This window comes from Callithrix jacchus, chromosome 8 (assembly GCF_049354715.1).
Source record: "Callithrix jacchus isolate 240 chromosome 8, calJac240_pri, whole genome shotgun sequence".
Classification (NCBI taxonomy): domain Eukaryota; kingdom Metazoa; phylum Chordata; class Mammalia; order Primates; family Cebidae; genus Callithrix; species Callithrix jacchus.
The window spans coordinates 140,805,606-140,831,532 of record NC_133509.1 but is presented as its reverse complement, the minus strand read 5'-3'; the positions used below and the strand labels follow the sequence as shown (position 1 = coordinate 140,831,532).

At 46.0% G+C, this 25,927-nt stretch overlaps 1 pseudogene and 1 gene segment (V, D, J or C); both read left to right on the top strand.

The window, feature by feature from the left end:
- Positions 1–16,322: 16,322 nt before the first annotated feature.
- LOC103795985 (immunoglobulin heavy variable 4-38-2-like) lies at positions 16,323–22,250 on the top strand. The segment is given in 5 exon segments: positions 16,323–16,724; positions 16,937–17,017; positions 21,045–21,146; positions 21,227–21,545; positions 22,130–22,250. Coding segments are annotated over 5 exon segments (582 nt in total).
- A 58-nt stretch (positions 22,251–22,308) lies between these two features.
- On the top strand, positions 22,309–24,735 carry LOC103795984 (heat shock 70 kDa protein 4 pseudogene; annotated as a pseudogene).
- Positions 24,736–25,927: the final 1,192 nt, after the last annotated feature.

The window sequence follows — 25,927 nt, the reverse complement described above, 5'->3', positions numbered from 1 at the left end:
AAGCGGCTAAAATTTCTTTCAAATGTTTCTGTCACTCCTTATCATAAAATTTATTTTAGAGCAGTTGTAGGATTATAATGAAATTGCACAAAAGGTTTGAGGACTCCCATGAATCCCTGCCCTACACGGGTAGAGCCTTCTCCACTATGACCATCCTACCCGAGTCACAAATAACTTACAATGGATGGATCTGCGAGGACACTCGGCTCTTTCTCTGGAGATCTCCTAATATAACAAGTCTAGGTCACGTCGGAGCAGCACAGCTGTTTACACTGGCGTTCTAGCTAAAACAATTTCAACTTTTTCCTCCAAAATCCACAAAATATACATCGATTTAGAGCTTATCTTACTTCTGGCTTACAATGCCCCTTCCCAGAGAGTAGGATTTTTAAGCTTCTAGAGGCAGGTTCATGTCTCTAAAAGACCAGCAAATTCTGGTGAGTCCCATAATGGACATCCTTGAATGAGATTCGGAGACCCTGGCAATGAGAGACTCCATGTGTAATGCCCTAGAGGTGGGTCAGACACGCTGGACGCTCTCGGGTGGTGGTTCTGAACGAGGAAGTTCATGCAGCAGGTGCAAACACATGCATGGGACCCAGCAGGAACAGAAGCTTCCCTTTACACAGTGGGCGAGCACCTGGAAGGAGCCCTCACAGGGGTGGGCACTGGTCAACCTTGCTGACTGCGCATTAGCCAGAGGCACGATCACACTTGGTCTTACAGGGAAAGAGCGGCACTGAGGTCATAGGTTATGAAAATGTTTATCATCCTCCAGCTGAGCAAGTCTATCTGCTTGCTTGTGGGTGTCACCCCCATGGCAGGTGCACTCTGGGAGATGACAGGACGCACACAAACTCCTCCCACTAACTACCCAGCACCACACACTCAGAACGAGCCTGTGCTCCAGAAAGGGATACTTGGCTGCAGAAAGAAACAGAGCTTAAGGGTTTTCTCACCTGGTGAACATACTGCCCAAAACCACACTCTGCAGGAAGATTAGCTCAGAGATGTTCACCAAGTGACTGCAGGGTGATGGTGGGTGAGGGATGTGACAGCCTCAGGGCTGCACGTGAGGAGGGCTCCCTTCCCATGCAGGCTTTTTCTCCAGGACCTGCACCAGGAGCTCAAGAAGGATCAGGGAGAATTCTGAGAACATCTTTGTAAGGCCGGTTGCCTCGCCGGGAGGTTGGACACACCCACCTCTGCACCCAGCACCAGGCTCTGCACTTGGCACCTAGCTCTGCCGCATGCTCCCCTGGAAGGCTCCAGCTGATGCAAGGCTCCTGGCCGGCTCTCCCACCAGAAAACCCGCCCAACAACCCAACAACCAAGAGCGGCCTGCCCCGTCTCAATCCCGCTCCCCTGGAGTTCATCAGAGCACCCAGCTGTTGCTCGTTCCTTCTAGCCATAAAAACCCTACGCCCCAGGAAATGGGCGTGACTTCCCTGGCCCCTTTCCCCGGGACCGTGGAACCTCGCCTGGGAGCTGAATAAATTGGATTTTCATTTTCCTATACTGGCCTCAGTTTCCTCATTCTAAACTCGGCAATAAACCTTACAATCTTACTGTGGTGCCGCCTAGAGAGGAAGAATAAACTGTGAAAACTACGACTCTGAGTACAGTTTCCACATTTGTTCATGAAAACTGTCTTTCTGAAAGTTTGAAAAGGTCTTGAAATACCCCCGATTAGCTGAGGACATTTAAACCCTCCTTCCACAGGGAGTCCCAGCAAGCTGGATGTGCCCTCCAATGGATGATCTTCCCCAGCCCCTTCCTCTTCCCAGCTCATCCCTGGCTCTCTGTGTAAAAGTTCTCTTCAGTGGAATGCAGTTGATGAAGTGAGGCCTTCAGTTTTCTCATCTTCTGTGTGGCCATGTTATTTTCCTCATCTGAGGCTCAAAAACTCACCTGCATGCAGCACACGACAGCCTAAATCTCTTGTGGACAAATCAGTAACAAAGACAGCCACCGGGGTGGAGCATCCCGTGGGGTTCAACCACCGGGGGTCAACGTCCTCTTCACAATCCTGGGTCAGAGCGTCATCAGCAACTTCCCAGGAGAATCAGCTTAGAAAGCACTTGTTCCATTTTCCGTGAAGATATAACCCATCTATTTTTTTTTTTTTTTTGAAGAAATAGAAAGAGCTGAACGCTGAATACATTGAAGGTCTGCTGGCGTTTCCAGTTTGTGACTTTATCACTGTCTAATTTCTGTTCTGTGCAGGTCACTCTACAGACTTTTCTCACTGGTGTGACCAGCCTTCTGTATGTCCAATGGAATTGATCTTCCAATATAAAAGTCAGCCCCAGCCCCTCACAACTTCAGTGCTTACTAACTATTCTAAACTTACACAATGTGTTTCCTTCTTAGTTTCATTTTCTGGTGTCTGTTCTTGGCGTCTTCACCATGCCCATTTTATGTTTCATTTTACAGGTAATTGATAGTTAATTTTAAAATTTACAATTGCTTACATTAGTGAAATAAACAGCCAATACCTTAGAATAAAAAGTGTATGCAAAAGTAAATGCAGTAATATTTACTGTAAGAAAGGCAGCAGATGAAAGTCAGGGAAATCTATTCTGCTGCGTAGGAGGGTATGCAATCCTCACAGCATGATGATCTTCTGCAGTTTAATTGATCCTGCTACACAAGTGATAGAATCCTCCCTCTTTATATGAGAGCTTTCCCTAACACGTACAACAAAGACTGAGCACAGACACCGAGATGTTGAGCAAAATACACTGTCACTCCCAGTACAGTGATTTGAGTGGGCTAGGGATGGTCGTCTGCTGCTTTCAGAAGGTGACTGCAGCTAACAGACCGCTACTCACTGGTCCCTTCACATTTATTCAGTATATATTTAATAACTGAGGTTCTAAGTCAACACGCTTGTCGATAAATAACATGATTAAAAGAGTTGTTTTACGAATGATAAAAGGTCTTAGTTCTGGGGTCCAGAAGAAACACCATTAATGGGTACTTCGTGTTTGACTGACCTGTGAGAGGGTCACCCAGCACAAAGTTTACATGAGTAAATGAGGTGACCCAGCACAAAGTTTACATGAGTCAACAAATTCGAGCAGGGACAAAGGAACGTGGTGTAAACAGAATTAACTGGGGGAGGTTTTATTATTCCTAATCTGCACTCTATGACCTAAAGCTCTAACATAAGAACTGGCTCCTTCAGCCCGTACCATAAGTTAATAAAAACCTTTCAGCCTTCTAAAAGATATCTTATATCCTTTCCCTAGGATGTCTCTTAGTATTTTGCCAGCCACCCCAAGTGAGTCCCAACAGATACCTCCAAGCAGACTGACACAGCACCTCTCATCAAGTGCCTGAGCTGATAGTGGCAGATATCACATTTGTCTAAGAAATTACATCCTGTAAGGATACCCACCAGTCATATGGAGACAATTTGAAAAGTTTAGTCAAGGTTCAAACCTGATAGGTAGTAATTTATATTTACAAGAATTAAATCTTACCTTCATATGTATGTTTTTCTTAATCATAGAGAAGCTACTCGTGCGAATTTCCAAGTTACTGAATATCTTATTCCCTAGAATGAGACACGGCATAATGTGCTCTGGCAGGCGGGAATGTAGCTATAGTTATGAGAGGAGATTTGAACACGGAAACAGGAGTATGAGATCCAGCAGTTCTTGCTCCTTCACATTTGCTTAGAAACAAAGACCCCAGGAGAACAATGGAAGGGTTAAGTCTCCATAATCTAATATGAGACATTCACCAGGTGTTATATTCCACTGTTTATAGTAGGAAATTTAATCTCTAATGAAGGTTTATTGTGTGGATAAAACTATTCTCCAGGATATTTAAATAACTCAAAACAGAAAGCACCACAGGGCCTGGTGGCCAGGAGCTGCAACACCTGGGTCTGGAAACCAGTGGACAGAAATATCAGTTTCTCTTACCACATGTATGATGAAAATTTCAAGGATGGTTCTTTCTTTCTCCCTAATTACAGGCTGCCATGGACGGGAGGTCCCGGTACACAAGGAGAAATGTGTGTGGAGTGGGTGCAGAATTAGTCTCATGAAATAATTTTGCTGCTGTGGTCCTCACACAGTTGTAGCAGCTGACCCAGAAAGTGCTGTGAGAGCTGCAGTGTCCATTGATTTTTACTATATCGGGGCGACATTCACAGCCACTGAGGGAAAGACAGAGAAGCAAGGTAGTCTTGCCCTAGGTAGTCTATGGGTTTGTCTTCTTTCCTCCAAAATGAGGTAAAACAATCTCATCAACTAAAACGCAGATGATGATCAAGTGATCAAGGCCAACAGCCACTCAGTGTTTCAGGGCGTTTTCACCCAAAGTCACACAGCATGAGAGAACCTGAACTCTGGAGGACGGGGCGTCTCTGAGGAGAATCTAGAAGGTGGAAGGGAGGAAACGGTGAATAATGTCTAGGGAAATTTCAGGGCTCCCTGCTCGGTGTGGGGAGGAAATCCTGAGCCTCTCCCACAGGATGCTCTGGTAAAATTTTTGGCTGACTTATTCTATTCTTCGACACCAATACGGTTCTTTAGTCTTTTTTTAATTTTTTTATTTCTATTAAAATTTTCACATTGTTCTTGCATGCTGCCACTAACTTATTTTTTTCTTTCTTTTTTATATAACTTAAGTTCTGGGGTACATGTGCAGAATATGCAAGTTTTTATGTAGGTATACATATGCCCTGGTGCTTTGCTGCATCCATCGCCCTGTCAACTAATTAGGTATTTCTCCTAATGCTATCCCACCCCAGTTCCCCTATCCCCTGCTATCCCTCCCCTAGCCCCCCATTCCCTGAGAGGCCCTGATGTGTGATGTTTTCCTCCCTGTGTTAATGTGTTCTCATTGTTCAACACCCACTTGCGAGTGAGAACATGCGGTGCTTGGTTTTCTGTTCTTGTGCCAGTTTGCTGAGAATGATGGTTTCCACCTTCATCCATGTCCCTGCAAAGGATATTAACTCATCATTTTTATGGCTGCATAGTATTCCATGGTGTATATGTGCCACATTTTCTTTGCCTAGTCTATCATTGATGGAGATTTGGGTTGCTTCCAAGTCTTTGCTATTGTGAACAATGACACAATAAACATGCGTGCATGTGTCTTTATAATAGAATGATTTATAATCCTTTGGATATATACTCAGTAATGGGATTGCCAGGTAAAATGTTATTTCTATTTCTAGATCCTTGAGGAATTGCCACACTGTCTTCCACAATAGTTGAACTAATTTACACTCCCACCAACAGTGTAAAAGTGTTCCTATTTCTCCACATCCTCTCCAGCATCTGTTGTCTCCTGATTTTTAATGATCGCCATTCTAACTGGCGTGAGGTGGTATCTCAATGTGGTTTTGATTTGCATTTCTCTAATACCAGTGATGATGAGCTTTTTTCATATGTTTGTTGGCTGCATCGGTGTCTTATTTTGAGAAATGTCGGTTCATATACTTTCCCCACTTTTTGATGGGGTGGTTTGTTTTTTTCCTGTAAATTTGTTTAAGCTCTTTGTAGATTCTGGATATTAGACCTTTGTCAGAAGGGTAGATTGCAAAAATGCTTTCCCATTCTGTTGGTTGCCCGTTCACTCTAACGATAGTTTCTTTTGCTGTGAAGAAGCTCTTAAGTTTAACTAGATCCCGTTTGTTGATTTTGGCGTTTACCGTTCAGGACACAGGCACAGACAAGTACTTCATGACTAACACACCAAAAGCAATGGCACCAACTTATTAAACATGCTTCTCCTATTTGCTTCAAATTTCCTGCCGGGAAACCCACATGCTTTTTTTCATTCATGCCGGTCTCTGCTTGGACCATGTTCCTGTTTCTTCATTTTCCTTGACCGTCTTTGTTGCTCTCTGTTCATAACAAACAGCTCTGAGATCATCAAAACAAAGGGCCCCACTCTCCAAAGACTGGGTTCATAGCGACCACCCCAACAGTCACCCCAGTCAGCAACTGTGGATCTCTCAAGAGTTCATCATTATGTCAGAATATTCAAACTTCTGTCTCTGCTTTTTGTGGCCGCCATGCTTAGAGAATGCTGGGTTGTGCCAGGACTCCCAAGTAGGGGAGGCAGAAACTATTTACCCTATCAGCCTCTTGAGTAGGTGAACCATTAGACACAGTTTTATTATTGAAGTATGATTCATCAAAATAATGTTAGTTCAACATTCTCTCAACCACTCCTCTAACATTGAAATGTTATAATTTCTTATTTGAATGTCTATAGAGTTTATATTTTGAATATTTAGGTAAAATTACAGCTAGTATAAAGCTGCCTCTTTGGCAAAATGATCTGCTATAGAATTTTCATTTTCCATGTATCTCTTTTTGCAGTTAAATCTTAGTTTATATTAGTCATGTATCTAGAATACAGAAATATGTCTAAAAATTCCTTCATTTTTTAAAAAGTGTGTAAGTGTTCCAGAAGATGTGAGAACCCTTTTTTACTTATAAAATACCTTATTACACGTTGCTGAATAGCTACTCTTTATCTCTCTCCACTCACACTATATTAAGCAAAGAGAACCCAAAAAACATCATCCACCCTATGCTTATGTTTTTAAGCTAAATTTTTAAGTGTCATTTATAATTCTAATTTTGTCTGTTGCAACCTAATTAACATAGAATCTATAACAAGGTACACAGACTTTCCGGTATCCAATACCATGTTTGTGAGAGAAACAAAGCAGGTGTGTTCTCTGAAAAGTCGTCATCTGAGGCCTGAAATGAGGGGGACACACAGGTACTGTTCTGGTTTCTAAGGGTGGGGACAGAAATAGTGATGACAATACAGAGCAGGATCATCCACCGCTCCTAACGGAAAGGTGACAGGTAAATTTGATACTGCGATTCTATATTAACACCTTGTTGATATTAAGCTGAGAGGAAGAGGCCACATCCTGGGCCTCACAGTGAGGAAGAATGGAGCTCTGCTCTGCACACTACTTACAACATCCCAGGCAGAATTCAGGTTCCACTGGCACACGGCATCTAGAGGGCAGTTCTCAGGGGATGATCTTAGGGCACGTGCTTCCTGGGGCAGGGCGTTTCCTTCCCTCAATTGTGCACTTCTGCAAGCTATGGAGTGAGCACCTGTATTGCCATCATGTATACATGCTCTCTCCACTAATATGGCAAAAAATATTTATTGAATTTTTAATTTCATTTTTCTCTGAAAAACACTGCATTAGCAGAAAGGAATAAACTGTATTTCTTATCTTCCCACACAACCAAAGATTCCTGAAGACAGAGCTGATGTGGTGTTCTCTTAGGTGGATCTCTGCTCCTCAGAGGTGGCCTTGGTCTTCAAGTTTCAGCAACTCTGGGAAACCAAGGACAGCTCCATCTTTTACTCCCTGCTCTGCAACTCACCTGAGAACAGCTTTCTCATTGGAATGTCTCATGTTTAAAAAATAAGAGTCCTTATTTCAGGTTTGGGTGTCCAGATGCACCTACTGTATCTAGCCCAGGTTTGGAGATACTTTGCAGAACACATCATTACCTGAGACATGACCAGTCACATTGTTTCACTTCAACAATTTCAGCTTCCTCAGAAGAAAATTAAAATTGAGACTTCTTCATAAACATGATGCCAGATCCTTTCTCCACTTTCTTGCCTGTTCATTTATGTCAGAACAGCTGTCAGTTATACGTAATAAGATTAGAATTCAACGATCTTTAATTGTATTTTTGGTTTATGCTCCAAGATGTAGATTATAAAATTTACCACCTTCATTTTTATGTCAAAAGAATTCTGCATAATATGAAACTCAATACTTTTGGAATCTATTAAGCAATTGAAATTGTAAAATATATATATATATACCCACTCAAAAACCGGGAGAGATGCACATGTCCGGAATGGCAACTGACACTTGCTTAACCGGAACAGAAGCTGCAGAAGCCACAGGCTGCTGAGGGCACCTCTATGGTAGGCATTATAGATTTCTGAGATACAGATGTGGACTCAGTAAATATGACACTTCCAGACGGTCTTGTCCTATGTTTTCTGGACTTTCTATCCAGAAACCTCTAGATTCTAAAAAATACAATCCAAATACATTTTCTGTGTGTCAGATTGGAGATGATTAATAACTGAGAAACATACCAGGATCCTTCTTCAAAAGCTTCTACAGGGAAGGACTTTTCCAGAACCTTATCCTATATGAAGGAACACAAATAGCCCATCCCTAATTTCTCTCTCATTCTTCCATTATTATACAAATGAGTAAAGTTAACCAATAGGGTCAGATGAAAGTAAATAGTCCAGGAACACTGCGATCACAACAGGCAGAGGTGGCCAAAAGTGAGCTCTTCCCCTGGAGATGCCCAGCCAAGGTCACAGCCCAGGAGAGGAAGATGATCGAGTCCCTAGGTTTCCAGTGTCAGAACAAGCCGTGCTCACCCTCAGTGCATGATCCATTCTAACCAGGATGGTGGCTCTGGATCGAAGATGGAAATGTGGAAATGCACAGACTCTATCTGAGGAGGACACAGGGAAACTAAAAGACAATGGCAGAGAGTAAGACAAGGACAGTAGAGCAACACGAAACCCCTGACAGCACCATGTTTAAGGTCAAGGTCTTGAAAACTCCCTCATTGGCTTCAGCTTCTTTTTTCATGGGGCCTTTGCTGAGCTCCCAGCTGAGAAAGTGAAAATAACAACCTGTATGCTCTTCCCAAGTCTCCACTTGCTTCCTGTTTGCCTTAGATCTCTAAGGGAAAAAAGTCAGACACCTGGGCCCAGTGTCAGGGTAGGAGGCACTTTCTACAGGCTAGGTGCAAGGAAGAAGAGAAAATGTATGTTATTAGAATAGTGGATATGGAGTGAGATTTCGTCTGAAAGTATCTGCATCTGCTGGTATTCTCAGATGCAACATCCACATGCAAGAGCCCAATGAAGAAACAAGGATCCAATAATTACAAATTATTGGAGCTTCCGAGAAGGAGTTCCCTCCTGCGTCATAGAATCCTTGATTTGGGTCTCTCTGCAGAGTCCAATAGGTTTAGTAAGGCTAATAAATTATTTTTAGAGATGGTGTCAGCAGCATATGGGGTCACTGAAGGGGTTTTCTAAACCAGGACACAGCCACGTCATGCTGGGCTACAGAAGCTGGGGTAAAATGCTTTGTGAGCCCCAACAGGAACCTCCTTGCAAGGCTAGGGCTGGGCTGGAGGGGGCGCTCAGGAGCCACGCAGCACACGTTCCAGCCAAGGAGCAGGTGCACAGGAGGCTGCTGAGAAGGTTTCGTCTCAGGGGACGATGGGTCTTCCTTTGTCAGAAGAAAAGCTAAAATAAGAGTTCAACAAGTTGCTGATGTGCCCCTAAATATTACATCACATTTGAACCACGCAAAGGATTTAAGGCAATGAGAACTACTTTAATAGTGGGCTTCTAGTATTATCAATATCTTAATAGCGAGAATATGAACAATAGGGATGGTTTTACTCATTCAATTAATATAGGATTGTGGGAGTCACTACATTCCTATGAATAATAAATTCAGATATCCGTGTTAAATAATGTTTCCTGCATTGTGTGAGTGACAGGTGGATCTGACAGTGTGGCAGGTGCACAGACCTAGTGAGTCAGAAATCAATATGAAAAGATGAGGATCTATGGACATGAACTAAAAGTATGTAATCATTTCATGAAATTCTATTAAATGGAGTAGGAAGCAAAGCCCAAACTTATTCAATACACAAATTACTTGGAAATTATTTTTTGAGCAGTGAGTTATAAAGGACTCCAAACTTTCAACTTCTAATTCCTAGTGTCCATGATATAAGAAAATCATCTCCAATTATGCATCACAGGGCAAATCTGTAAACCGAGAGTGTTTGCATTGGACATCCTGGGGGATCGGGCACCAGGCAGGTGCTAGAGACACTGTCTCAGGAGCGCCCAGTGGATCTCACATGAACCTGCTGGACACTCCCGTGGAACCTCAGCAGTCACTTCCTGAGAGTCACCAGTGAGCTGTGTTGGTGCCTAACAGATTCAGGATAAGGCCAAGGCACCTACTCAGTGTCATGAAGATTGATGACCCCAAAAATGATCCAGGTGTTTTCTATGCTAATCAAACGTAGGTTCACAGTGAGGAGCCTGTTCTGAGGGGGCTTATTCTTCGGTGAAAGGACCTCTGTCCAGAGATATTTCTAAATGGACCAGGGCCTGCATTTCTCAAGCAGGACTAGGGCTTGAACCATCAGCATCCCACTCTTGTAAGGCTCATGTGTCATTTATTTTCTCTTTCTCATCACGGATCACGCTTTGAACTATGAAATGCTGTTTCATAAATATGTAAATAATCTGAGATCCACTGAGGTAAATAAGTTCTGTGTCCTGAGAGCATCACCCAACAACCACATCCCTGCTCTAGAGAATCCCCTGAGAGCTCAGCTCCTCACCATGGACTGGACCTGGAGAATCCTCTTCTTGGTGGCAGCAGCTACAGGTAAGGGGCTCCCAAGTCCCAGTGATGAGGAGGGGATTGAGTCCAGCCAAGGGGGCTTTTATCCACTCCTGCGTCCTCCCCACAGGTGCCCACTCCCAGATGCAGCTGGTGCAGTCGGGGCCTGAGGTGAAGAAGCCTGGAGCCTCAGTGAAGGTCTCCTGCAAGGCTTCCGGATACACCTTCACCTACCGCTACATGCACTGGGTGCGACAGGCCCCTGGACAAGGGCTTGAGTGGATGGGATGGATCACGCCTTACAATGGTAACACCAACTATGCACAGAAGTTCGAAGGCAGAGTCACCATTACCAGAGACAGGTCCATGAGCACAATCTATATGGAGCTGAGGAGCCTGAGACCTGAGGACACAGCTGTGTATCACTGTGCAAGATACACGGTGTGAAAACCCACATTCTGAGAGTGTCAGAAACCCCAGGGAGGAGGCTAAACAATTGAGAAACGTATATGCACTCTATATAGGAACTATTTCTTTCAACGGAGACCCCCATATGCAAAATCCACAGAGTGGTAACGGCAGCAATCAATCAGGCTGATGCAAAGATTCCCAGGGAGGCTTTGTGCAGACCTAAGTTTTAAAATCAAATAGATACATAATTTGGAGCAAGATTGCTGGTAACATGGCTAAGATTAAATTTGATTTCTAAAAACTGCCCCAAATGCATTCCAAAATATCTCTGCCACTCTTTTTACATAAAAGTGTATTACAAAGTAGTTTTAAGACCACAACAAAATAGAACAGAAGGTGTAGAGAGTTACTCTGCGCCCCTGCTTCACACACACACAGCCTTGCCCACTATCACCATCCTTCCCAAGAGTCATAGATACGTTACAACGAATGAACTTATATGGAAGGATTTGTTCTTTTTTTTTTTTTTTTTTGGTGGTCCCTTGGCATACCAAGCCTAAATTATCTTAAAGCACCACAGGTTCTTCGAGAGCGTGCCTGGTAATGATGCCAGTTAAGAGGAAAAGTGAGTGGGGGTATTCCCATTTGGACTCTTTTTAGAGGATTCATGAAATGTATATTCTCAGACAGGTTCTGTGACTCCTGATTTCCTGTGTCCGTTCTCAGAGGATATGGTCTCTAAGTGTTTAGAGGTAGATCCATGTCTATGGAAAGAATGCAACTTCTGGTGAATCCCATTAGGAATGTCCTTCAATAAGAAGTGGAGACCTTGGTCATGAGGCACATCATGTATTATTCTCTATAGTTCCACTGGATTCACTGTAAGCTTTGTGGGTGTTTCTGTAAGAGGCCCTTTGTACGGAAAATGAAAACACGGGCACAACATCCAGGCAGAAGCAAAAGCTTCCATTTACAAAGTGGGAGGGATGTAGAAGAAAGCGTCTCGTGGGTGAGCACTGGTCCCCTTGCTGGCTGCATATTAGCCAGAGGCATGAGCCTCATAGGTCTTGGAGAGTGAGAGCCCCGCTGGGGTAACTGGCTATAGAAATGCCTGCTGTCCTCCAGCTGAGCGAGTCCCCTTGTTTGCTTGATGATGTCAAACCAATGGCAAGTACTCTAGAAGATGACAAGATGCGCACAAACCTTCTATTAATGATCAGTTACTACACGCTCAAAAACTGTATTCCAGAAAGTGACAGGTGTCCGCAGGGACAAACAGAACTGAAGTCTCTAAAAACATAGGGAAGGCGCTGCCAAATGCCATATGTTTCAGGAAGGTTCTCAGAAATGCTGACCAAGTGACTGAAGTGGGTGGGTGAAGTGACATGACGGCCTCAGGGGCAGCACATGAGGAGGGCCCCTTCCCCATGCCGGCTTTTTTTCCAGGAACTGTACCAGGAACTCAAAGAGGATTGGGGAAAATTCTGAAAACATCCTAGGGTGCTGCCTACAGAGCAAAAAATAAACTATGAAAGAAAAATTAATAAAATATTACATACGTTAATAGAAATTATTTCTGAAACCTCGTGGAGGTCATGACATAAGCCATCATTAGCTGTGAACTAATGTTCAAACCCTTGTTTCATGGGGAGTTAAGTTGCTTCTGTTCTTTTATGGACAATGTCCCCCAACCCCTCTCTATTTCCTGCATATCCTCTGCTCTCTGTGGGACAAGTTCTCATCAGTGAAATGTGGTTGATGTACTGAGGTCTTCACTTTTCCCACTGTATTAGTCAAGATTACCTAGAAGGACAGAACTATAGGATAGAAGTAGGTATTGGAAGGGGAGTTTATTACGGAGTGTTGAGTCAAATGATCACAAGCTGAAGTCCCACAATAGGCTATCTGCAACTGAGGAGCAAGGAGTCCCAGTCCGGGTCCCAAAACCTCAAAAGTAGAAAAACCAACAGTGAAGCCATCATTACTGCTATTGTCAGAGAACACACAGGAGTTCATTCTTACTTTTACCTCTCCCACCCAACAAAATGTGTAAGAAACTAGACATGGTAGGTTTGAAACAGGGTTTGTCCCATGTCAAATTGTGTCACCAAATGATATGTCAAAGTCCTTACCAGAAGCACCTTAGAACAATTCCTTACTTGGACATATGGTACCTGGAGATGTTATTAGTGAGGATGAGGTCATAGTCATGTAGGGCAGGCCCTCAATCTGGGAAGACTGGTGTCTTTATAAGAGCAAGAAAACTTGGACACAGACAGAGACACGCAGTGTGCCATATGACAGCCAAGGCAGAGATCAGAGTGGTGCAGCAGCCAGCCACGGCATGTCAGGGATTACCAGTCACCCCCTCACCCTTTCCACAAGTGAGGAAAGGGCAAGCAAGCACTCTCCTGAGCCTCAGAGGTAGTGCAGCAGAGCTTACACCAGATTTCGAACTTCCAGTCTCCAGCTGTAAGATAATACATGTCTGTCCTTTTAAGCCACTTAGTTCATAGTATTTGATTTTGGCAGCCCTAGGAAATTGATACAGAGTTCTTCACCCAAAAGGATGCAGTCTGTCTGACAAACAGCCAGGTCCTGGATGACAGACAGCCTGAAGATTGCAAACCTCCAAGAAATCAAAGGAGGTTATATCAACTATGGGCAGCCCCATCTCCTAAAGGCTGCTCCTCATGTCCACACCCACGCTTTGGAAGGAGAATCCTGCTCTTGGACATGGGATCCTTGGGTAGACAGCTGCCAAGAATGCAACATGGTCATGAATTAAAGGTCTCTGACATTTTCATCTTCATCAAGGGGGATTCTGTCAAGTAGTAAGTCAAACATTTCATCAGTGATCTCCACACCAAAGAGTTCGGCATGGCTTGGCATGCCTGAGGAAACGTACAATCATGGCAGAGGACAAAGGGAAAGCAAGGCAGTCTTAGAAGGGGGAGGTTAAACTTTTTTCTCTCTCTTGGGTGTAGAGATATAATCTTAAGGCAAAGAGCAGAATCAATTTTCTTAAGCCTTAAAATAGACTCCACCTCTCTCCTTTTTACCATAAATATTCTCTTCACATTTATCTAATGGTATGCTTGTATCAAATTATGTGCCCTTTTTGGAAGTTCCAGAAGTTAATTTTGAGACAGACACACAAAGTCTGGAGACCCAGCTGCAAAATTCCAGGTGACTTCAAAGTCTCTAGTTAATAACCCAGGCCTTGCTGAGATGATGCCAGGCTAAGATCCAGGTGGACTGGGACGCCGGAGAGCAAACAGAGCTCTGCACTCCGGCTGCTGTGAGCCCCTCACCATCTTCCCCGGTCCCAGCTCTCAGGATCTGCACTCCGGCGGCTGTGAGCCCCTCACCATCTTCCCCGGTCCCAGCTCTCAGGCTCTGCACTCCGGCTGCTGTGAGCCCCTCACCATCTTCCCTGGTCCCCGCTCTCAGGATCTGCACTCCGGCGGCTGTGAGCCCCTCACCATCTTCCCTGGTCCCAGCTCTCAGGATCTGCACTCCGGCTGCTGTGAGCCCCTCACCATCTTCCCTGGTCCCCGCTCTCAGGCTCTGCACTCCAGCGGCTGTGAGCCCCTCACCATCTTCCCTGGTCCCAGCTCTCAGGATCTGCACTCCGGCTGCTGTGAGCCCCTCACCATCTTCCCTGGTCCCCGCTCTCAGGCTCTGCACTCTGGCTGCTGTGAGCCCCTCACCATCTTCCCTGGTCCCAGCTCTCAGGATCTGCACTCCGGCTGCTGTGAGCCCCTCACCATCTTCCCCGGTCCCAGCTCTCAGGATCTGCACTCCGGCTGCTGTGAGCCCCTCACCATCTTCCCTGGTCCCAGCTCTCAGGCTCTGCACTCCGGCTGCTGTGAGCCCCTCACCATCTTCCCCGGTCCCAGCTCTCAGGATCTGCACTCCGGCGGCTGTGAGCCCCTCACCATCTTCCCTGGTCCCAGCTCTCAGGCTCTGCACTCCGGCTGCTGTGAGCCCCTCACCATCTTCCCTGGTCCCAGCTCTCAGGATCTGCACTCCGGCTGCTGTGAGCCCCTCACCATCTTCCCCGGTCCCAGCTCTCAGGATCTGCACTCCGGCTGCTGTGAGCCCCTCACCATCTTCCCTGGTCCCCGCTCTCAGGATCTGCACTCCGGCTGCTGTGAGCCCCTCACCATCTTCCCTGGTCCCCGCTCTCAGGCTCTGCACTCCGGCGGCTGTGAGCCCCTCACCATCTTCCCCGGTCCCAGCTCTCAGGATCTGCACTCCGGCGGCTGTGAGCCCCTCACCATCTTCCCTGGTCCCAGCTCTCAGGCTCTGCACTCTGGCTGCTGTGAGCCTCTCACCATCTTCCCCGGTCCCAGCTCTCAGGATCTGCACTCCGGCTGCTGTGAGCCCCTCACCATCTTCCCTGGTCCCCGCTCTCAGGCTCTGCACTCCGGCGGCTGTGAGCCCCTCACCATCTTCCCCGGTCCCAGCTCTCAGGATCTGCACTCCGGCGGCTGTGAGCCCCTCACCATCTTCCCTGGTCCCAGCTCTCAGGCTCTGCACTCCGGCGGCTGTGAGCCCCTCACCATCTTCCCTGGTCCCAGCTCTCAGGCTCTGCACTCTGGCTGCTGTGAGCCTCTCACCATCTTCCCTGGTCCCAGCTGCCCGGATGGTTCCACCTTGAGAACGTGCTCCGTGTTCCGGGTGGTGGGAGAGCAAGGGGGCTCCTTCGGCAGCTCCTACAGGGCTGTGAATCCAGGGCCCCACTCGGTGTTCCCTGCGGAGTCTCCGAGGGAACAAGGGGCCTCTCAGGGCTCAGAGCTGTGCGCCTTCATGGTGAAGTGGTGGCTGAATACAGGGACACTGGGGGCTGGTGAGAAGCGGAGCGGGGTCAGGTCCGGCGACCGTCCGCCCTGGGCCTCAGGTGAGCCGGGGACGCCTGCGAGCCTTGACCTCAGAGCAGCGGGAACCTCTCTGCCCACCTCGGGGACCCGATGGCGGCGCCGCCTCTCCCAGCTGGTCACCGCGGCCTCCGGGTCTCCAGGCCAAAACCTGCACAACTTAAAGGAAGTCGCCGCCGATCTACACGGGCACAGGCCTTTGGATGGGCTGGCGCGGCGGGACGGGAAGCACGGAGGCAGCCGCGACAGTGACGCGCGGTGTCCGGCAGGACGTGGGTGGTCGGGGAGGCGCGGGGGCTGATGGGATGCCAGCGGTCCTGGAACGTGCGGGGGCCGGAGGACGTGGGCGGTCTGGGGACGCGCAGAGGCCGGCGGGACACTGGCGGTCTGGGGAGGCGCAGGGCCTGATGGGACGCGCACTGTCCTGGGAGGCGCGGGGGCTGATGGGATGGCAGCGGTCCTGGGACGTGCGGGTGCCGGAGGACGCGGGCGGTCTGGGGACGCGCAGAGGCCGGCGGGACATGCAGTCCGGGGAGACGCAGGGGCTGATGGGAGGTGCAGTATGGGGGAGGCGCGGGGGCTGCTGGGACCTGGGCGGTCCGGGGCGCGGGGGCCGCCGGGAAGGGGGATCTGGGCCGTTGCTCCGTCCTCCCTTAGGCCATGCAGCCCTGAAACTCCGGATCCTGGGGTGACTCCTGTCCCAATTGGAAGAGACCCACTCAGTCCTGACAAGGGACAAAGGCCTAAGGGCCAGAAAGGCGAGCAGAATCCTGGAGGACGACGGGACCACGGGTAGCGACCACCGGGCAGTGATCATTCTTCTGCCAGACCTTGACGTGGCTGGGGAGAAACGGAGAAGAACCTTCCACGTTTGTCCCATTGGACGTGCCCTCCACCCTCTACCGGCCATTTCTAGAAGGCCTGGGTGTGACACATGAAAAAGCCGCCCTCGGCCTTCTCCAGCTTTTTGTTTTTTTTATTGTACTTTAGGTCCCGGGGTACGTGTGCAGATCATGCAGAATTGCTGCACAGGTGCATTCATGGCAAGGCAGTTTGCTGCCGTCATCCCCCCGTCACCTACATCCGGTGTTTCTCCTCTCTTCATCCCTCCCCACCCTCCCCAGCCCCCCTGTTCCTCCCCTAGCCCCCCGCCCCGCCCCCCACTGACCACAGTGTGTGATGCTTCCCTCCCTGTGTCCACGTGTTCTAGGACATGAACTCATCGCTTCCCCGTCTTTTAAAAGAAAATATTTGCTGCGTCTGTCCCATCTGGATGTAAGGAGGTTCCAAGGTATGACAGAGTCAGGAAAATTACACATCTTGTAAATTACCATCTGCTTTTTAAAAAATCATAGAAAATGTGTGTCTTGCGGAAATGACATTTTGAAATGGAGTTATTAGACCAGCCCTGAAAGGAGCACAGGAGCCACACGGCGACCTTTGTCCAGTGGGTGAGAGGACATGGAGGGGAGACCTGGGCAGGAAGGGAACAGTGTTCCCTGCCAGGCTGGTCATATTCAGAAGACATTTCCATATAATTGCCATTGTTTTGTTGATTCCATTTTATTCCTCACTAGTGTACATCATTGGCAATGCTGAGTATTATTTTGAAATATGTAGTCTTTCTAGATGTTCTAAGTGCCTGATACATGTTAAAATTACAGGTAGTAAAATACTATATTTTGTAAATATCTTTTAGAAATTTTCTGTGGTGGTGAGTAATGTCCGGATCCCTGGTTGAGTCTCACCCACTGTGTTAGCACTCTGGTTCAGAGGACAAGAGGACAAAGTGCAGAGTTCTAGGCCTGTGCTCACAGGGAGGTGAGATTAAAGATCACCTCTTCTGTCTGTGCGTATGTTTTACTTATCTATGGATATCATGTATATAGGGGATGAACAAGTCCTGTGTACAACACCAAATCTTTCCAGGTGTTAAACAGGTTGCCAGTGTATGACGGAACTGGTGTCATTACACTGTCTGTGCACACGAAGCCTGTCTTCTGAAAGGGACCCGTGGGCCCTCCTGCCACACCCTCAGGTGCCAGCTGCAGGACAACTTGGCCAGGGGAAGGCAGGTGGCAGGAGCTGCTTCTGGCTGCTGGGATTAGACATGTAGTGCCAAGTCCCTAGCTAAGGCCTTTGTTTATTTCCATTAATCCTTGAGAATTATATTGCCATAACAGACAGTATTAGTACAGTATTCTTATTTTACAGTAGAAACACTAGAGCCTCAGAAAGTTTCAATAACTTGGCCAAAGGCACACAGACATAAATGTAGGAATTGGGGCTGATGGGTGTCAATTTCCATGTTAATATCTGCCAGTCTGAGCTATTTAACACATTTATCAGACTCAAGGTTTCACTGAAAGGTGTAAAGGTAAAAAGTGACTGTGAAAATTAATTCTGGAGAATCTTTAATAAGAAAAAATACAAGCACTCCATTGGTTAACTTAAAATTATTTTCTAAGAAAGTTTCCTGGGAGAAAGACTCTCTTGAATTATCCTTCACTGCATAAATTTGAGGAAACTTTGAAAGTCTAATGTAAAATTTTAACAACACAGGTTCAATTATAAATAATTTCCACATCTATTTATAACAGTCACTATGATACAAAACAGAAGGGAAAGCTTAATGTCAAAGCAGTTATTTCTAGGATTTCAGAGGTAAGTTTCTGGATGAATCCAATATGCTCGAGCCAGTAGTGCTCCAAGCAAAACAAATTAATGTCCTTAGGTCTTTCCAGGCCTCGACAAGTGAAAATTCTGTGTGATACTTGTCTCATGCAATATCATGCTTCATGGACCAAGACCAAAAAAGGAAAAGGATATTTGGATTAGCTATTTTATCAGAGCTTTGGGCATAAAATTTAGATCTGCATGATTACAAAGTACACAACCCAGAGAAGGTGCTGATCTATGCATGGAAGCTCTATCTTTCTCCTAAGTGAATGTAGGTTGTCTCAACTTTCTGAATGACTGAACTTTCAAGACAGTCATCATCACTAGCTCTTAAAATGCTACTGACACAAACCTAACTCTGACAGTATGAGATACCACCACACTCTGGTAATCCCCACCAGGTCTGCCCAGGCAAAGAACCATGCTCTTGTTTCCAGATGCCTGTTAGGAGATATCAGTTATTTTATTACAGGATATTTAAAAAGCAATAATAGTGGTAGTGGTAACAACAGTAGTTTTAAATGACTAAAGCCACACTATGACAACTAGGGGAATAATTATGTTTGACAAATCATTTTAAGCATAATTGAATGCATATCAAACCGCAGCATACAGTGATACAGTCGTCCATTTCACTTAGTGAATGGTGGTAAAATAAACCATGGTGACAAGTATGAGTCTTGCCTTCGTGGAACTTATAATATGGGGGGAAGAAGATAAGTTAATCAAAGAAAATAACATATTAATTAATCAATAATTACAAACTGCAATAGTGATATGATAGAAAGAAGGTGATGTGTTGGAAAGCAGAGAACCGAATTCTGCTACTTTTGACAATGTGGGCAGAAGCCTCTCTGATGAAGTACCAGTTTAGCTTGCTACAAGCCTAGAGAAGAGCACGTAGAGCAGAGAACTGAAAAGGTTCTAAAGCAGGTAAGAGTTTGTCTGGCTCAGAGAACACAATAGAAGTCATTGTGTTTTGATTTAATTACCATGCTTTCCATAATGGTTCATTTCTTTTGGCCTGTTCATTACTGGTGATATTCAAGGGAATCTCACTTGAATCTTTACTCTTTTTCATTTTGTCTCTATGGCAATGTTGGGAAGTTTTACATCTAGCATTATAACATGATCTAGTGACCTGACACATTTGTGGTAAACAGTACCTACAAATTTAGAAGCTCTTTGGTTTTCTCTCCACATACCATGATTTTTTATGTTCTGTGTATGAACATATCCTAGCATCCCTGTACATACCCATATAAATGTCTACAAGCCTATGAATTATTCTCTGTAAATAAAAATGTACCTCAATTTCCCTCAATGTTCATAATTCTGAGGGTGAGAAAGGAGCCAGGGGATGAAGGTCTTCCTGGATCTGTTCAAACAAAAGGCCCACGAGACAACCTGGTAGGTAAGGAGTTCACCTGGCTCTGGATGTTGAGTCTGTCTCTTCCCCTCTGTTACCTCACAGAAGGTCAGTTCACTTGTTCAGGTCCCAGGAAGAGAGCCCAGGTTTGTCCTGAGTTTATGACACACCCAACTTCTGATGACTCTCCTGTTGCCTACATCCGTGGACATATGTTATTTATTAATGGAACAAGTATCTGTCTGTAACAGAAAAAAGAAAGATAATATATACTGACTTTGACATTTCACCAAACTAATGTCAAATACCCAAGTTGCAATACCACACACCCCAGGGTAGGTTTATACAATTCAGTGGAGGAGAAAGTCTTTCAGACACAGATGGGTCTGAATTGATAAATATGTGTGTAAGGACTCTGGGCTTCAGTGTCATTGTCCAGCCATGTTTCACAGGTATGGTCTGTCAGGGAAGGACCAGAGTTCTTGTGCTCTCAGAAGGGATGGCTCACAGAGGTCATCTCTGCTTCCCAGGAATGGCAGTTGCACAGATCTTGGAGACTGTCCTGCAGAGCTGACCTGTTATAGAGTTTTTGTCTGAAGTTGTCACTGCAATCCCCAATCTACATATTTTCACACAAAAGTGTTTAGAGGTCTGGCCACATCTTCAGAGTCACACATTGAGAAGGATGGCGATATGTCCCACTACCTTCTCCTGAGATCTCAGACAGAATCCTGAACTTCAAAAGGTTACAGAGGGCAGCTCTCAGGTGCTTTTTTAAAATGACCCACTTCTGGGGCAGGGAACTTCCCTCTAATCATGACGGGTGTTCTGAACTGAAATAAACACCAGATGGATCCAGGTTTGCCTGAATTCATTGTGATTATTACATTCAGCTCCTGTTTCGTGTCTGAATGGGTAAATGATAATTTAGATGACCTGAATGTGAGGTTTGTCTTATGTGAATTTTTAAGGGTAGAGCAGTATTGACCCTTTTCCACAATGTATCCTTCATCCATGATCACACTCATCTCCCAGACCAGCTCCTTCAGCACATCTCCCTACCTGGAGGAAGAGGACTCTGGGCTTTTCGGGGGGAGGCCCCAGGAAGAGAACTAAGTTCTCAGAGGGCACAGCCAGCATCCTCCCAGGGAGAGTCTGAAAGACTGGGGCCTCCTCATCCCTTTTCACTGCTCCATACAAAGGCACCACCCACATGCAAATCCTCACTTAGGCACCGACAGGAAACCACCACACGTTTCCTTAAATTCAGGGTCCTGCTCACGTTGGAAATACTTTCTGAGAGTCATGGACATCACGTGCAAGAGCATGAAACACCTGTGGTTCTTCCTTCTCCTGGTGGCAGCTCCCAGACGTGAGTGTCCCAGGGGTGCAGATATGAAGATATGGGGGCTGCCTCTGAGCCCAGGGCTCACCGGGTGTCTCTGTTCACAGGGGTCCTGTCCCAGGTGCAGCTGCAGGAGTCGGGCCCAGGACTGGTGAAGCCTTCGGAGACCCTGTCCCTCACCTGCGCTGTCTCTGGTTACTCCATCAGCAGTGGTTACTGGTGGAGCTGGATCCGCCAGCCTCCAGGGAAGGGGCTGGAGTGGATTGGGTACATCTATCATAGTGGGAGCACCTACTACAACCCGTCCCTCAAGAGTCGAGCCACCATATCAGCAGACACGTCCAAGAACCAGTTCTCCCTGAGACTGAGCTCTGTGACCGCCGCGGACACGGCCGTGTATTACTGTGCGAGACACAGTGAGGGGAGGTGAGTCTCAGCCCAGACACAAACCCCCCTGCAGGAGGCGGCGGGGCGGGCGCAGGGGCTGCTCAGGACCAGCAGGGGGCGCGCAGGGCCCACAGAGCCCGAGGCTGGGTCGGGGCAGGTGCAGGGAGGGCGGGGCTTCCTCATCTGCTCAGCGGTCTCCCTCCCCGCCAGCGCCTCAGCTGTGTCCAGGGCTCCCCTTTCTTTATTATCTGTGGTTCTACCTCCTCACATCCTTGTGCCAGCAAAGAAAGGAGGAAGACAAATTTTTCTCTTACAGTTGAAGTTTCAACAATTACTAGAAACTTTCCAACATGTGACTGCATGACCCTTTATACCTTATTGATTAAAAAAATACTAATGCTTCTCAGCATCTCTTGATTTGTGTCATCAATTGAATTGTGCCTTCTTTGAAATTCGTATACTGAAAGCTTAGTTCCAAGGGATCTATTTTGGAAAACAGAATTGTAAGGATATAATTAAGGTTAAATGTGGTCATAAATGTGAGAACCTAATGCAATAGACCTGTTTTATTTGTAAGAAGACGAAATAACACCAGAGACCTCTCACTTTTCGCGTGCACACAGAGAAGAGCCACGTTGAGACACAGTGCACTGGAAGGTGGCCCTGTGCAAGCCAGGAAGAAGCCTCACCAAGAACCAACCCTGACAGCACCTTGATCTTCAACATTCAGACTGCAGAATTGTGATAAAAATCAGTGTTTGTGAGTACCCACTCTAAGGACCTAGGCGCTCGCGTGAGCGCCGCACGCCCCTCGGTAGCCTCGGCCCAAGAGGCCTGCTTTCCACGCGCTAGCCCCGCCGGGGTCCGTGTCCTGTCTCGGCGGCCGGAGCTGGGCCCGAGCCCGAGCAATAGCCGGCGCCATGTCGGTAGTGGGCATAGACCTGGGCTTCCAGAGCTGCTACGTCACTGTGGCCCGCGCTGGCGGCATCGAGACTATTGCTAATGAATATAGCGACCGCTGCACGCCGGCATGCATTTCTTTTGGTCCTAAGAATCGTTCAATTGGAGCAGCAGCTAAAAGCCAGGTTCCTTGCTTCTATACTGATGCAGAAAGACGATCGGTGATGGATGCAACACAGATTGCTGGTCTTAATTGCTTGCGACTAATGAATGAAACTACTGCGGTTGCTCTTGCATATGGAATCTATAAGCAAGATCTTCCTGACTTAGAAGAGAAACCAAGAAATGTAGTTTTTGTAGACATGGGCCATTCTGCTTACCAAGTTTCTCTATGTGCATTTAATAGAGGAAAACTGAAAGTTCTGGCCACTGCATTTGACACAACATTGGGAGGCAGAAAATTTGATGAAGTGTTAGTAAATCACTTCTGTGAAGAATTTGGGAAGAAATACAAACTAGACATAAAGTCCAAAATCCGGGCATTATTACGACTCTCTCAAGCGTGTGAGAAACTCAAGAAATTGATGAGTGCAAATGCTTCAGATCTCCCCTTGAGCATTGAATGTTTTATGAATGATGTTGATGTATCTGGAACTATGAATAGAGGCAAATTTCTGGAGATGTGCAGTGATCTCTTAGCTAGAGTGGAGCCACCACTTCATAGTGTTTTGGAACAAGCCAAGTTAAAGAAAGAAGATATTTATGCAGTGGAGATAGTTGGTGGTGCTACACGAATCCCTGCAGTAAAAGAGAAGATCAGCAAATTTTTTGGTAAAGAACTTAGTACAACACTAATGCTGATGAAGCTGTCACTCGAGGTTGTGCATTGCAGTGCGCCATCTTATCGCCTGCTTTCAAAGTCAGAGAATTTTCTATCACAGATGTAGTACCATATCCAATATCTCTGAGATGGAATTCTCCAGCTGAAGAAGGGTCAAGTGACTGTGAAGTCTTTTCCAAAAATCACGCTGCTCCTTTCTCTAAAGTCCTTACATTTTATAGAAAGGAACCGTTTACTCTTGAGGCGTATTACAGCTCTCCTCAAGATTTGCCCTATCCAGATCCTGCTATAGCTCAGTTTTCAGTTCAGAAAGTCACTCCTCAGTCTGATGGCTCCAGTTCAAAAGTGAAAGTTAAAGTTCGAGTCAATGTCCATGGCATTTTCAGTGTGTCCAGTGCATCCTTAGTGGAGGTACACAAGTCTGAGGAAAATGAGGAGCCAATGGAAACAGATCAGAATGCAAAGGAGGAAGAGAAGATGCAAGTGGACCAGGAGGAACCACATGTTGAAGAGCAACAGCAGCAGACACCAGCAGAAAATAAGGCAGAGTCTGAAGAAATGGAGACCTCTCAAGCTGGATCAAAGGACAAAAAGATGGACCAACCACCCCAAGCCAAGAAGGCAAAAGTGAAGACTAGTACTGTGGACCTGCCAATTGAGAGTCAGCTATTATGGCAGATAGACAGAGAGATGCTCAACTTGTACATTGAAAATGAGGGTAAGATGATCATGCAAGATAAACTGGAGAAGGAGCAGAATGATGCTAAGAATGCTGTGGAGGAATATGTGTATGAAATGAGAGACAAGCTTAGTGGTGAATATGAGAAGTTTGTGAGTGAAGATGATCATAACACTTTTACTTTAAAACTAGAAGATACTGAAAATTGGTTGTATGAGGATGGAGAAGACCAGCCAAAGCAAGTTTATGTTGATAAGCTGGCTGAATTAAAAAATCTAGGTCAACCTATTATGACGCGATTCCAAGAATCTGAAGAACGACCAAAATTATTTGAAGAACTAGGGAAACAGATCCAGCAGTATATGAAGATAATCAGTGCTTTCAAAAACAAGGAGGACCAGTATGATCATTTGGATGCTGCTGACATGACGAAGGTAGAAAAAAGCACAAATGAGGCCATGGAATGGATGAATAACAAGCTAAATCTGCAGAACAAGCAGAGTTTGACCATGGATCCAGTTGTCAAGTCAAAAGAGATTGAAGCTAAAATTAGGGAGCTGACAAGTACTTGTAGCCCTATAATTTCAAAGCCCAAACCCAAAGTGGAACCTCCAAAAGAGGAACAAAACAATGCAGAGCAGAATGGACCGGTGGATGGACAAGGAGACAACCCGGGCCCCCAGGCTGCTGAGCAGGGTACAGACACAGCTGTGCCTTCGGATTCAGACAAGAAGCTTCCTGAAATGGACATTGATTGATTCCAACACATGTTTCTATTAAAACAGACTATTATAAAGCTAAAAAAACAATCAGTGTTTGTTCTTTAAACCATCCACAACTGTTGTCTTCTTAAGAAGACCCACACAGACTAATCCCACATAACTCTGTTAGCTCTGTCTCCTGGGAGAAGAAGCAGCCCCCTGAGGCTGGGCACAGCTCTCAGATTTCCACATGAAGTCGGCAAAAATAGTAGCTCTCATATAAAATTGCATCATGGCCCTGTTGTCCATTTTTGGTCAAGGTCTCTGAAACGATCCCTGGTGTCTGGTGCCACACAAGATGTCTTTTGTCTTTTATTTGGAAGTAACAAATGGACAATGAGTACCAGCTGGATGGAGACTGACCACCAACCATCTTCTGCTGTCTCAGAAGTATGTCACAGAAAACCACACCAAATCACCCACATCACTGTTTTTCTTCAACTTCGCCAAATGAACTATAGACATGATCCCTGAAAGTATAGTTTATTTCTTCAACTTTCTAAAACTGCACTGAATCTCTAACTTAATGAGGAGCCACATGGGGTCTGAGTTTTGTTCCCTTCTTCCCAGACATCCCCAAGTACCAAGGGCAGAAGAGACTTTCAATGAAATTTGGCTGTCAAAGCCCCCAACACCACATCACTTTCTGATATCCATATCCTGCATCCATCCTTCTGTGGACAACCCACATCAGGCTACCCAGGAACGGCCAGAAGCTGGCAGCAGCTTCTTGGCTGAGGCCACGAATTATACACAGATGTGATTTCAGTAACACAGACTCTACTGCAGGACCACACCTGTGTTCTTAGGAGCTCAGGCACCTGCTGGTCTCAGTCGTTCCCTAATAAATTACAAACCTTTTATTGATAAAGATCCAGATGGCCCCATCAACTACAAGCTCCTGGGTGGTCAGTTAGTCAGAAGTCAGATAATGCAATGGGTAGGCAGGTCACTTCTATGTCACTGATGTTCCCAGTGAATTTTAACGGAATAAAACAATATTAACAACAAAGGGACAGAGAAGAGTACTGAATCTTGAAGGTGTTTAAGGTCCAATAGCTTTATTTTGAAGGATAATGAAAGACACTTTTTAAATGGAAATCCCTAATCACGTATCACAGCTGAAGGCATGGCCACTGTGCACATGAAGGCTGGGAAGATGGATGGTAGGGTTCATTCCTACAAGATGTTTCTGAGTGTGTGATGGTTGGACTCATGCCCATGAGAGTAAGAGCTGGAC